This window comes from Vespa crabro, chromosome 1 (assembly GCF_910589235.1).
Source record: "Vespa crabro chromosome 1, iyVesCrab1.2, whole genome shotgun sequence".
NCBI classification, from domain to species: Eukaryota; Metazoa; Arthropoda; class Insecta; order Hymenoptera; family Vespidae; genus Vespa; species Vespa crabro.
In genome coordinates this window covers 19,087,021-19,102,002 of record NC_060955.1, presented here as the reverse complement: position 1 = coordinate 19,102,002, position 14,982 = coordinate 19,087,021, and the positions used below count along the sequence as shown (strand labels likewise).

The window sequence follows — 14,982 nt, the reverse complement described above, 5'->3', positions numbered from 1 at the left end:
AGAAAAAAAAAAAAAAAATAGAACGAGGAAAACGAAGGTGACAGTAACTAATCGCGATATAAATAATCTCGCTAGGTATATTGAATTACACGGTGGAAACGCGCGTCCCTTTAAGCGAGGTAAAGCTTCGGTGCGAATGCGAGTAGTGAACGCTATTATGGAGGAGGAAGCAAGCAAGGTGTTTGTAAGTTGGAGAGGGAGGGAAAAAGAGAGAGGATCGGAGGCAGTAGTTGGAAGAACGGCAAAGGAGTAGGAAGGTTGGCTCGACTTCGACTTCGACAACGACTACGACCAAGAGAAAGAGGAGGAGGAGGAGGAGGAGGAGGAGAAGTTAGTGAAGGAGGTGAAGGAAGAAGAGGAGGAGGGTTCTGATCGGCTTTGGATCAGTGAGTGCCAGTCCACGTCCTCTAGTCGACTCGCACTCCTTCATCGGTGAGTGCGAAATCGCGTGCCGACATTCTACCAAGTTATTTTTTAATCTTTTGTGAAAGAAAACTTACAAATTCAAATTTTACGGTGAGCCTTCTTTGACCTGTGTTTTTTCAAGAGGATAATACAAAGCACACTCTTGTTTCTTTTCTCTCTCTCTTTTTTTCTCTCGCTCTTTTTCTCTCTTGCTCTCTCTCTCTCTCTCTTTCTCTTTCTTTCTCTCTATCTCACTCTATTTATCTCTTACTTCTTCTTCTTCTTCTTCTTCTTCTTCTTCTTCTTCTTCTTTTCATTTTTGTTTCTCTCTCTCTCTTCTCTTTGTCGTTAAGAAGAACAGTGATAAAGTGAAAGGATCGAACGGAGCTCGAACGAGGAATACGAAGATAAAGTCCTCCTCTTGGAGGGGGTGATATCGTCGAGGAAGAAACAGAATCGTGGCTACGGATGGTTAACGTAAGTTCATTCATATCATTATGTTTACCATTCTATATATTATTTCATTGTAAATAGACTTTGTTTGTCTGTCTTCGATGTAATTAATGTTTTTTTTTTCTTCCTCCTCCCCTCATTATAGAAAATTTGTAACTAGTATAATTTTCATGTAAATATGATAAATATTAAGATTGATATTATCGATACAATCGAATTGAAAATGAATATCGTTTCTGGCTCAAAATTAGAAATCGTTTTTGGCTCAAATTGATTTGTTTATCTAGCAATATCACTTCAACTTGGCTGATACGCGCTTACTACGGAATTTCTAGTAAGGTGTGCCGGTGCTTGCTATGCGACCAGAATGATTTCTTTCCGTGAAAGTCCCCTCGGAGCTCGTTCACGTTCCGAATCTAGCCGGTGAAACGAAAAGCATTCGAACTCGCGGAATGTAACACCGAGGGAACTAAGTACGTGAAAATCATGAAAGTAAAAGACAAACGAAATCGAGCACGCTCGATCTTCGACAATGGCCGACTGATGCGGACACTTTCATCGCAAGTAAAACATTGCAAGACGATGCCGTTCTACGTGCATATGTATGTTTTTAATACATGCGTATGTATAATTCAAGAGAAAAAGTTACGATGGATGAAGTAAGGAAAAAGAAAAAACAAAAAAAAAACAAAGAAATTGATATCGAGATTAATTCATCGATAAGGAAGAATTAAAAATGGCAACGATAAGAATGATTATTTTATTATTTAATTAATACAAAGAAAAAGGAAAGAATTAAAATAATATCTAAGGAATAAATAACAATGTAAATATCTTTCGATTGAAATGCAAAGGTACTTATCCTTATAAATAAACAGAAAGGATAATTGTACGAAATTAAAGCGCAATTAATTGCGAGGATTATGCTTGCACGATCTTGGCAAAATATAGGAGGATTATATCACGCTTGAAGACTTCGCTACGCTTGGTAGCAGTCTCTTCTCTTTATCTCGTCGAATATAAGAATTCCTTTTTACTTTATTCAAAGATCATGTTATTATAATTCGTCTTTTTTAAATGTACAATATATCAATATGTATGCTTACATGTATTGTACATAAGTCTCGATCGTTTTCACCTTACGTAAACTTCTTCGAAGAGATTGTCATTAGTCATATTGTAATATCTGATAATTTCAAATTCTCTAGAAAATCGAAACTTTGATCGTAAAACACTTTATGAACACGTTAACCTTTTAAATGTCAACTTTGAAAGACAATACATGTACTACTATGTACAATCTCGAAAGCATTTTTTACTTTCGATAAGTTGCCTACATATGTAAATTGTATATGTCTATATTAAAATACGAACTTTATTGTTAATCTGATATAAGAATCTATGAAATCGATTAAATATGTCACTGAATTGCATGAACTATATTAAAAGATCAAGGAAATTTTAAATACGAGATATATCATTTTAATCGATCCATCACGTTATCTAATATTAAAACAGATATTGTATGTATATAGTATGTTCAGTTTAAATATATAGACGCCATAATTTCCTTAAATATTAAAATACAAATAATGTTTCAACTGAATGTTGTATAGTGTCAAAGGATGATAAATATTTGAGTTTAAGATAATTTTGAGGAACCCTGTTAAGGTCACGTTGAAATTTTTAAATGCAAAATCTATATTCTTTATCACACATCCTTCAAGCTAATATCAAATTGTTTTCAAAATACTATTTAAACATATATTTCTCATGATTCTTATACTCTGTTATGTTCTTTCTTTTCTTGTTTTTGAAATTGACGTATGTAATTAACTTCTATCGATGTACTTCATTATTAAGAATCCATTTACACATTTCGCATCGTCGATGCTGTTCTATTCTATTGTTTTCTATTTCATTCAAAAATACACACAAAATTCCAAACAATAGATCAAACTATTTCTCTATTGGGTACATAGGGTAACGCTAATGTCAGGGACACACCAAAATTAAAACTTAATAAATCAAAAATAGCCTATACAAACTATATGTGTAGGTAGTATTTTAAAAATAGTTTGATGTCAACTACAAAAATATATAATAAAGAATATAGGATTCCATTAAAAAATTTAACTGAATCTTCGCAAAAATTCTTCGAAATTATCGCAAAATCAAATAATTATCAATACGATGTATCTCTCTTGACATCATATTATATTTTTCTGTATCACTTTTTTTATCATATTTTAATAATTATAATTAGCGAAATAATCGCATATAAACGGAACATATTATATAACGATAATAATCTTTATCGATCTGTAATCATTCACTTTGATTACATCTTTGAAACAAATGTGACATTACCATAATACGAATCAATTGAATATTTTCATTAAATTTAATTTACAATTTATTGATGATAAACAAAATAAATTAAAATAAATTAAAATTTAGAAAGTATTAAAGATAAAGATTTCAGAGTTGTTTGTCAAAGTTATTCGAAAATATTTCTTTCATTTATTTAGATAAGTCAAGTGACGATTTGCAATAGCAATAGAGCTGATCGAGTTCTAACGAATAGCGAGAAATAAAAGCACCTGCACTCGTGGCGTACGCGTTTTTACACGTTCCTCGATATGGTCGAGGAACATCGAAGTCGACCGACGCGTTTCTACCTCGCGTAAAGCTCTTCTCCGCCTTCACGAAACCGGGTCTTCTTCTTCTCTCTGCGACCTCGAAACACACAAATTATGAAGGCACGAACAGCAATGCGCGTTTATACGGACCAATAAGAGGCCAGCTTTCTTTCATTTTCTTCCTCTTCTTCTTCTTCTTCTACTTTGTTCAAATTGATCCATTCTGTCGATTTTCATAGAATGCATATTTATTTTCACCGTCCAAGTGAAATTTATAATGAGAAAAAATTAAGTACTCTTGTATTAAACGAGATCGAGAGTTAACAGATAATATTAGAATATCGTTCTGATAGTTTTTATTATTTATAATTAATTGTATGTGATCATACAGATATATATATATATATATATAACATCTAAACTCTTATTTAATTACCGAGATGTTAAAATAATTTGATAAGAGATAAGAGTCACATTACGTACAAAGGAAAGGAGATAATGATAAAGAAATACTTCATCCAAAAAATTTCCCGCGTGAATGGCGTTCGATTCAAGGTATCATAGTTGACTGGACAGTAAAGAAAGATGGAGGAGGAGAAAAGGGATACGATGAACTCAAGAAGAACTCAAGGACATTGGCAGAGATCCCTTCTTCTTCTTCTGCTTCTTCTTCTGCTTCTTCTTCTTCTTCTTCTTCTTCTTCTTCTTCTTCTTATTTTTCTTCTTCTTTTTCTTCTTCTTTTTCTTCTTTTTCTCACATCAATTCTTCAACGGTGATATTTCAAAGGAAAAATCTTCCAAACAGAACGTTAACTTCTACGAAAAGTTTACAGGTCTTACCTAGAAATTTGCAATTTTACAGACTTTGCATCTTCCGAAACTATCTTCATCTACGATTACTCGAGAAGCGCAGAGCTGGATCGTAAAGTCTAGGAACGAACCGTTTCAGGATGCATCACGAAGGTTCAAGCATGGTTGTGAAAATGCATCAACCTTGGTCACGATCATCTTAGAAAAAAATATATATATATATATTTAAAAAAAAATATATATATATACAAAGGAAAACACAAATTACCAAATCGATGTTCGCCGATCAGAGAGTTAATCTGAATGCAAGAAATTAATATTAAAAAATTAATTGAATAAAGCGATTGAACATTAAAAAAAAAAATTGATTGAATTCATTTAATTCTTTTATTTTTATTTTTAAATTATTTAAAAATGCATAATTCCATTTTCAAGAGAAACGCATATCTATTCGTTTGCAACATTTCGTGACATGCAATGATTGAATATAAAAACAATTAAAAAGAGATAATAAAAAGCTAGAGTAAAAGGTACGCATGTCATTATACCTACTTTTATAATTAAATTCTGCGTTAACCGACTTCACGCTTATCCGACGTTGTTCCGGTCCCGTTCAGATCAAAGAACCGTATTGTGCCAGCTTTTACCACTCGGTTTTAGTTATGAAATCAAATCTTACGATTAAACGGCACGATAAACTCACATGAAAAATATTAACGACGTACAAACTCTTTTTGAAAATTATTAATTAAATCCATGGAAAGGTTTTTCTATCTTCGATCTTGAATTGCATTGAAAGAGCTTATTTCCAAACTATCTTAAATACATATCTTACGAGATTATCTACTGTTAAACTTTTGACACGTTTCCTGAATACACATGCATATTTTTATTTATTAGAAGATATTGAAAGCAAACGTTTCTCTGTGTAAAACAGAAATAAAAATTAAAGTGATCGTTTCGGTAATTCTTTAATTGTATCTGGGATTTATAAATAATTATATTTGAAATAATTTTTACATGGAATTCGTGTGTTTTATTATAATGTTTAACACACTTTTAATCGTTTTTACAATTGGTATAAATTCAATTTAAGAATTGAAAACAAATATTCGGTTTCAATTAGTTTTCATTACTACAACTCGATATTATATTATTTCATTTTATTACTTATGTATACGTGTATACATATATTATGTATAATTTTCTCAATTTTTTTATGTCTTTAAACCTAAGACATTTTGATGATAAGCTATCCGTATAGGAAGAAACGAAATATCATCGACGCATTTCTTCTTCCTTTTCTTCTTTTTGAGTATATTGATGAACAGTCCATAGTTCAAAGGCCATCCATCAAGATATTTTCAGGGTTGAAAGGTACTCTCGCTTGAAGACCACTTAGAGTGCTCTTTCTTTTCGTGTTTTATCGACGTCCGAACGAATCTGCATCAAGCATCTTAAAAAACTAAGCACGTTTTTATACGTTTGTATACATACATGTATACAAAGAGACAAGAAAGAGACGAAGAGAGTCACACGTCTCGATCATACGAGCGATAACGTTAAGACGCTTGCACAAATTTCCGGTATTCGCAGAAGGAGTGGGAGCACGAGCTACAGCTTACAAGTTGCTTCATTATCATGCGAAGGAATCTTCAACTATACTTATACCTTATTACTTGGAAACAAATGGGCAAGTATACTTGACGTAAGAATTAAAACGAGTACGGAAATGATCGAAAAATGTTCAACAATTACAATTAAGCTAACGATTATCAGAGTGATCTAAGTTATATATAATTTTATAATATTTTTACATTATTATGATATAGATTAGCGTAACATAATATAAGTGATGCGTTCAATTTTCCTTTATTTTTTACTTAAACTACTTAGGCTATTATCGTTACAATTTAATCTTTTTAATATTATAAAAATCTAGCTAACATTATCGATCTTATGATAAAATCGATTAGACTTCTTTAAAGACAGGAAGTACGTGTAGATATTATAGAAACGTGACGCTAATCGCCTATTACTTAATATCGTTTTTATAATCCTGTTTTCTAAGGACGATTACACGAACGAAATACTACGTTCTCGTTTTAAATCGCATTTGTCTTACGACGACTATAATAAAAATAAAAGAAAGACAGAAACAAAGAGAGAGAGAGAGAGAGAGAGAGAGGGAGAGAGAGAGAGAATGATGTCTCGTGCACTTAAAGCTACGTTCACAAGAGAATAGTCAGAGAAAGTGTCTCTAACGAGTGGAACGAACTCGGTTCGACGATTTATTCATAATCTAAATTATAGTGATTTTCTCGTTTCGCCATTCGGCTCGGTGCACCAGTCGATTCTGGACCATGTCGTATAGTTATGATCGACTTTAAATTAATAATAATTTTCATTTTTTTATATGAAAAAGAAAAAAAAAAGAAAAGAAACTTATGGAGCCAATGTTAAAATAGAATTTTTTATTGATTATTATCCTTACTTTGCGTATTACACAATTAATTAGTTATATCTCTAATTGATATTACCAGTGTAATAGTAAAGTAAAGATTAAAGTTCATACGAAGAGATAAATCTTCTAAGTACACGTAATATTGAGAATATAGTGTGTACATAGATAGGTAGGTGCAAGTATCGGATGCGTTACACGCGATGATCATTACTGACACGCGCGAACCATCCTCGAATAAGGAACTCAAGAGAGGTGATCGCAAAGTCGCCTTTGAAGCATCACTCGATTGCACTCGCATAATGTGAGACGACGCAAAGGGCTTGTTCAAGAGTCTAGTCTAGTCGTTATATCCCGTTAGTTAACGTGGTAAACGTCTCTCTTCGAGTCTGTTAATTAGTAATCCTCGAGATTCAAGCGCGAGAAAAGCTATTTGTTCGCTGTTATTATTCACGATTTAATTTCTGCAACGAGAAGAGGAAAGATACATATATACATATATACATTGAAAATTGCATGATAAAGGATCGCCTTGATTGATCGTCTTCCCGACGTACTACCGCAGTTACGTCTAAGTCTATTCGTTGCTGTATAATTAAGGGTTAAATAGATTCAGCTGAAGCGTGGGTGTTACCTAGTAAATTTCAAGTAAAACGTCATGCTATTTGTAAGCCTCATTTTCTATCCTGTGAAACGATACAAATACGATAGGTGTGCTTTAACCACGATCTAATCTTGGAATATACCTTTATAGATAAAGGAAAAAAAAAAAATAGAGCGAAAAATATGAAAGAAATAATTATTGTATATTAGGGTCAGAGTTCATTGGTTCAGGATAATCCGTGTTATAATATATAAATAAATATATCTTGATAATCTCATGGCCTTGATCCTCTTACGTATATAATAAAGCATATAAATATTACGATCATGTTTCTTCTTCTTTTTTTTTTCTTTTTTATTTTATTTTAATTACATAACCTCGTTAATTACAATTTCTAATTTAATTCATTCAATTTCTCTAGATAGGACTGTAAGACGGGGAGATATAAAAAGCGTTCACTTTCAATTGCGCATTGAGTAATATTCTATCGGGATAGAATTAAAATTTTTCAAACGAAACTGAGGAATGATCAAAAAAAGAAATGTATAAAAACCGAGTTTGATAGGAACTAACGAGCAACGTCAGAGGCATGATCCAATGTTTGGCCTTCGTTGTTTTGTAGGCTAAAGTGAAGGTAACAAGGCCTTTCAGCGTGCACAACGAAGATAAAACCTTTCCATTCAAACTCAATGAGCATCGAGAACGTTTCGACGTCGTGCTAGAGGACTAATAATGACAAATTATAAACAAAAGAGATGATGAATTTTCATAATACGTGAAAAACTAAATTTTTTTCCCAGATACTTATTTTCTTCTTCAGATTTTCACGAATCCCTTTTTATTCCTTTATCTCTCTCTCTCTCTCTCTCTCTCTCTCTCTCTCCCTCTCTCTCTCTCTCTCTCTCTCTCGGTCTTTTTCATTTACTTTCGAACAAAGGTTCGAGGCCATTACTCGGTTATGAATATATCTATGTATATATACGCATGTGTGTGTGTGTGTGTGTGTACCAAGCATAAAACTATTCCATGCTGAGTATAGAAAGTATTCGATTAGTCATCGCCCTACAATTATATACATCCGTTCGACAACGAAATAGTTATTGGCGAAACTAACTTTTACGATACTACTTGAATAAACTTTTTAATGAACTCCTTGAGCTTAAGGAAAGGATATTTTATACAAATTTACTATTAGAAATACTGTTTATTTCGAATATTACTATATTATCTTGTTCATAAATTCTACTTAATATTTATCAAAATGATAAAAAGTAATCCGCTTTGTTTGTATATAAATTCCTTTACTTCTTCTTCTTCTTCTTCTTCTTCTTCTTCTTCTTCTTCTTCTTCTTCTTCTTCTTCTTCTTCTTCTTCTTCTTCTTCTTCTTCTTCTTCTTCTTCTTCTTCTTCTTCTTCTTCATTTTCTTCTTCTTCATTTTCTTCTTTTTCTAGCAAAAAAAGAAAAAAATAAAGGAATGCGTTTCGCGTAGTGCAGATTCCCAATTTAGCCTGCGAATTACGTACTCCTTGCAAATTCGAAATAGTGACCGTGGTTCTCGAAGTGGAGACAATCCAATCTATTTTCAGCGCGCAGATGTAGAGATTGTCAGTGAGAGAGTACGCAGGGGTTAAAATCCTCCCATGGAACGCGCGTGCCCGAGGGAGATAAATGTTTTCGAGGAGGAAGATACAAAGATAATCGTTTCCGTTCTTCGACATTATCCAGAAAGCAAAACGGTGGAAAACAGCTACCGCTTAAGCTTAGGCATTTTCTTTCCCCTTATTTTTCTTATTTTCCTATTCTACAACTGTGCTTTATACCGAACCGAAACGATTCACCATTTGCGTTTTAACGCTCGAGGCCATTCAAGAAAATCGCACTACCGCTTTGATGGTTAAAATTACGGAAGACTAGAGAGTAGATACAATTTAGAGAATATATATAAAGAAAGAGAATATATATATATATATATATATATATATATATATATATATATATATATATAAAGAAAGAGAAAGAGAGAAAGAGAGAGAGAGAGAGAAGGGAAGTATCTTTTTCTTATCTTCTCTCTCTCTTTCTTTCCTTCTTTCTTTCTTTTTTGCAAAAGAAACCAAACCATAAAGGTTCTTTCGCGTTGAACTCGAAGCGATGTGCCAGCTCTCAAGGACGCGCGAAAGAACCAAGCGTGAAACTAGTCCGACCGGTACGAGAGAGTATGGTACTCCCCTTCTCCTCCTCCTCATCCTCCTCCACCACTCTACGTATAGTAAATCGCTGAAGTGGCCGCTTTGGCGGAAGGTAAAAGAGAGAACCCGACGCATATAACGATACGGATCTCCCAGAGTGGACTCCGAGAGACTCGACTTCGCGACCCACGAGAGACGACTTCTTCGTTCTCCATTTCGGTGGACAACGGTGAACCCCGACTTTTAGTAAGGTTTTCGACTCTCGGAAAGACTTTCTCTCTCTCTCTCTCTCTCTCTCTCTCTCTGCCCTTCTCTTTGATTAATCGAAAATTTGTTCTCTCTCTGATTAATAGTTTATTGATATATATATATATAGATACGAATACGTGCAATTGGTTTATAGAAAAGTAACGAATCTAGTATTAAAAATAAGCAGATAAATCCTTAAAAATAAAAACGTATTATCGTGAACTTCCTAACGATTGGAATAAATTACATTAATGAATATATATGTAATTTTGATTTTTATATAAACATAAATGCTAATCTCTTCGATACATTTTCAAATGATTTAATAGAATATTCTCTAAGATAATTAAATTCAACATTTTTTCCACATCTATTCCATATTAACATAAATTACATATATAACAATGTTAGGAAAGATAGAAGAGATCTGATTTTTAATAGACCATATCGTTCAACGTGCACTGCTTTCAATGTAGAACGAACGGTTCACTGAATTTTATTGACTTTCCTTTGTCGGATTTATAATAAAAAACTTTGAATGAACCTCATCGATTTAAGAAGGCTTACACGATGATCTCTTATCGATCTTATCGTTGCCTCAAGGGGAAGTGAAATCGACTGAAAGATTAAGATTCTATTTGCTCTGATAAAAAAGAAATATTCACTTTACTTTCTAATGTATTGCGCTTAATATTACTCAGTTTTATATATATATATATATATACACTCATATATATATATATATACACTCATATATATATATATATATATATATATATATATACATATATTACTCGGAAGTAATGATTCGTGTCCGGAAAAACGTTCTTGTTGAAGCTTACAAACGAGAGAACGCATTCTCCTGTCTCTCGATGGAAAGGTGATTTTTATTGATACTTCCTAGTACGATAAAGATTAACGAGCGAAAGCAACCAAAATCTTTTCTTTGTTTTTTTTTTGTTTTCTTTTGTTTCTTTCTTTTCATATGCGTACGAAGAGATAGGAGAGACGATCGATATAGAGAGTTAAATATACGGAAAGGAAACGTTAGCTAATCCTAAAGTATAACTGAAAGTAAACAATCTATTACGTAAGACAGAAGCGAGACATAATAACTATAGAGCTCTTTGTGAGAACGTTGACAATGGACTAAGACACGCCTTAGCCTGGTATGCCAAGGTGTTTGTGGCTGAGCGTGCACTGGCTAAATAATAAAAAGAAAAAAAAAACAAACAAATAAACAAACAAAAATAAAACAAGAGAGAAAAATAAAAGGTTCACCCTGAGACTTTAATCAACTTCCAAATCATACCAAACTCATTACATTTTCAATTGCAGTGTTACGAAATTCGTCATCATTAGAAGTTCATCGAATCGACGTGCCTCTTTCTTTCGAAAAACCCTTGGAAGCTATAGTTACAAATATATGTCGTATTTGTCGGTGTCCGACACAACGTAATTGAGTATTTCGTAATCGTGACGCTTTCACGACTCTTCCACGCACCATCTCCTCGACCGCGTTATCGCCTACACGCGGTGAAAATATATTATCAACGAATGCTTGCAAAATATAATGGAGGTCCCGTTAAACGCGACAAGCCATAAAACGAATAAAGCTCTCGTCCTTTAGGACAACTCGGGTGGCCAAGTAATATCGATCTTCGCTTCTATTTTGAAAAGCACCCGTAAAAAGAAGAAAAATATAAGAAAAAAACAACAAAAAAAAGAAGAAAAAGAAAAGAATAAAAAAAAGAAGAAGAAGAAGAAGAAAAGAACATTTGCAAGCGAGTAGAAATCATCGTCATCGTCCGAAAATTTATGGGATCTTATACACGCATATATTTGCCTTCAACGAGATTTTATAGCTCTGTATACATCTTTTCGTTTGATCTCTCCCTTTCTCTCTTTATTTCCCCTCTCTCTCTCTCTCTCTCTCTCTCTCTCTCTCTCTCTCTCTTTCTTTCTTTTTCTTTCTCTTTCTCTTTCTCTTTCTATTAGTACCAAAAAAAACTGAAGGGAACAGGTTTCATCAGAGAAATAATATCAAGAGTAATGGCTTAGAAGAGGTGAAGGAAAAGAGAAAAGATAAGTATTTTATTTTTCTTTGCAATGCGAAATCGACTGCTTTTTCAGAGCGTGGAAGATAAAATTATGGATGAAACGTCATGATATATATAGAGAAAAAGAAATAAAGAAAGAGAGAGAAAGAGAGAGAGAGAGAGAGAGAGAGAGAGAGAAAGAGAAAGAGAGAGAGAGAGAGAGAGAGAGAAAAAAAAATTCTTATAATCTAGTATCGGGTGGAGTATCGAAAGGAGACTACACGTTATGCGGAAACACTCGACTCGGCTTATTCTCAGCATCCGGCGAGCGATGGACCGTAAAGATTTCCTTCGTGACGCGTGTCGTTGACTTTTCTCTTCTCTTTTGCTCTGAAAAATATCTTGAAGTTCTTTGTCACTTCTTTCTTCACTTTGATAATTGTCGTGTTACAATTCTCTTCTTTTTCTCTTTTTTTTGTTTTTTTTTTTTTTTTTTTTTTTGCAGAACGGACAATTTTATATCGATTTTAAAATGACTTTTATGATGTAAACTTTAAATGTTAAAGTTTTTACAAATATTACGATATTTTTACTAGAATGTTTTTTATGTGATAGATATTGATCGCAATTTAAGATTGATTAAACTAGATTTATTGAGAAAAGAGATAGGGAGAGAGAAAGAGAGAAAGAAAAAGAGAAAGAGAAAGAAAGAGAGAGAGAGAGAGAGAGTGTTGACCTCAATAGAATGCATCTTCGATGATGTTTCGAAGTATACTTATAAAAATATCGAAATATCGATTATCGATATATCGAGGTCGATATCGTTAATAACTTAGTAACTTTTAGTATCTTTTAATGCGTAGGAATATATGTTAGAAAGCAGTCAAGCTTTCATTTATTTGTTGACTCTACTTACGCAATTTTCACGCCAACGTAATGAATATTTTACGTAGGTCGATATGTCTTCTCTTTCTTTTAATTTTTCTTACGATATATCACAAGGACGACGATTCTATACACATCTTCTCATCGACTTGGCGCCAAGAAAAGCAAAATATCCCACGTGAACTAACGAACGTAAGGCCCCTTTTTAAGATGCCTTTTTAAAGGCACAAATAATTCAATTAAAAACATACCAGTCGATTTATCTTAGAATCAATCGTTTACCTCCCAAGTAGACGAAGATTCACACAGAATAAAAATTTATCATTAACGTTAATTAAAGTGCCGCGATTTATTTTAATTCCTGGCAACCTTGTTGGGTGAGCTTTAACGGTAATTTTCCGTATAATCTAACGGTGGCAAATCTCATTAGATAATCCAGTTAACGATACTCGTTTAACTATACTCTCCCCTTTCCTTTTTTCGTCTTACGAATAGGTGTCGAATGAAAATACGAGTTATTTTTTCTTTCGTTGACCGAACGAGTACACACACGAATACTTACTTTCGTTGACACCGCTCGTCTCTTTCGATATTCGTCAAATCATTACATTATCTTTTCCTTTTATTTTTTATTTTATTATATTTTATTTTATTTTATTTTATTTTATTTTATTTTATATTATATTATTTTATATTATTTTCTTTTTCTTTTCAGGACGTAATGAGCGAGTACGAACGAATCAAGCGTTCGTGCTTGAAACGAGGTGAACTCTGGGAGGATCCTGAATTTCCAGCTACGCAAGCATCTGTATTCTATCATCAGACACCACCGTTCCAATTTCAATGGAAAAGGCCAAAGGTAATTGTTCTTTATAATCATCCATGAAAATTGACTTGATAGAAATTCATATCTCTTCTCCCAGTATTCCTTTGAAGGAACATCCTGAAAAGTGAGGAGGTTCTCCGGTTCGCTCCAATTCTCTTGCAAAACGGAATGAATAGGAACTGGAGACTTAGGAACCGTAACGAAAACAGTACGCAGCCTTGACACGTAGACGGTAGTTGGTGTCGTCTTTTCCTTGTCGTCTACCTTGTCTTCGTGACTGTAATCGCGGAACCGAGCCTTTCGTGAGCTACTACGTTAACTCGAGTAACGGTTCCCTATTTTTTTTTTCTTCTTTTTCTTCATACAACTATTCGCTCCGAAGATTTTTCTTAGTAATTTTATGCGTTGCGTCTTTCTCCCCTTATCTCTTTCATATTCTTACACATGAAGACTATAAATCATTTTCTTCGTTTATCTAGTTATTCGATTATGTTGTAAATTTGTTCTATATCAGCATATAATATATATATATATATATATATATATTTTTTGTCGTTTCGACGATTCATCAAAAATATTTAAAGTAAATTGTCGGTTAGCTTGGAAAATTACGATCGAGCCGAGGATCAACGATCTTACGATGGTTACGCAATATACACGATGAGACGAGAAACGAGAAACGACAAGAGAGTCAGCGACGCGTAACCAGATCCCCTTTCTGCGTTCTGGACGACAGAAATTGCGGGCTCTCTCAGCGAGTGCATAAATACGTTTAACCATGCCGATAAAAGGCACGCAAACGACGTTTCCGCAATGTATTTCGAAGTTGAACTAGGATTTTACATTTAAGCGTATATCAGGCAGAACGATATAATCCATTTCATTGGAAGGTTTCTTAGCGCTTTATGTGCCGTCTAATTAACGGTAATTAATTGTACCGTGCGGTATAAAAGCGTCGCACGTTTCCGGACCACACGAGAAATCTATTGTTAAACGCGTGAATTTCTTTCTAGCGGGATTTCTTAACACAGAGTACGTAGTAATCCGAATTGTTGGATAGTTACTTATTATATTTCTATAGTAATCAAGTTAAAAAGATCAAAATTATATTCTATCATACATATCGTTATAATTTAAGATTTTACCGTATTCGATAAAATCTTTTTATCATCATTAAACGTCAATTTTTTCCAGGAACTCTGCAATCGTCCGATATTTGTCAGCGATGCACCAGCACAATTCGACGTTATTCCTGGAAAAATGGGTAAGCCTAAAAATCTCAATGTTCATTTATTTTCCACGAATCGATAAGTCAGGAGTTCATCTGGTACAGATGCAAATCTTGTTCCCATCAACTTTCTTCGCGATCCAATGACCTGAAAATCTTTCTCCTCAACCTTCGACGATCGTGGGATTTAAAA

General features: G+C 33.4%; 1 protein-coding gene across 7 annotated transcripts in view; it reads left to right on the top strand.

The window, feature by feature from the left end:
* Window positions 1–228: 228 nt before the first annotated feature.
* LOC124428964 (calpain-C) overlaps window positions 229–14,982 on the top strand; it is a 26,786-nt gene continuing 12,032 nt past the window's right edge. The window contains exons 1-4 of one of the 7 annotated variants that reach the window (XM_046973636.1): window positions 229–432; window positions 767–882; window positions 13,451–13,594; window positions 14,756–14,825. In XM_046973636.1, the coding sequence (XP_046829592.1) occupies window positions 874–882; window positions 13,451–13,594; window positions 14,756–14,825 (223 nt within the window). In that variant the 5' untranslated portion in view covers window positions 229–432; window positions 767–873. Of the gene's footprint in view, window positions 517–758; window positions 883–13,450; window positions 13,595–14,755; window positions 14,826–14,982 lie in introns of all 7 variants that reach the window. The other 6 variants (XM_046973589.1, XM_046973608.1, XM_046973625.1 and 3 more) reach the window with 6 other exon arrangements.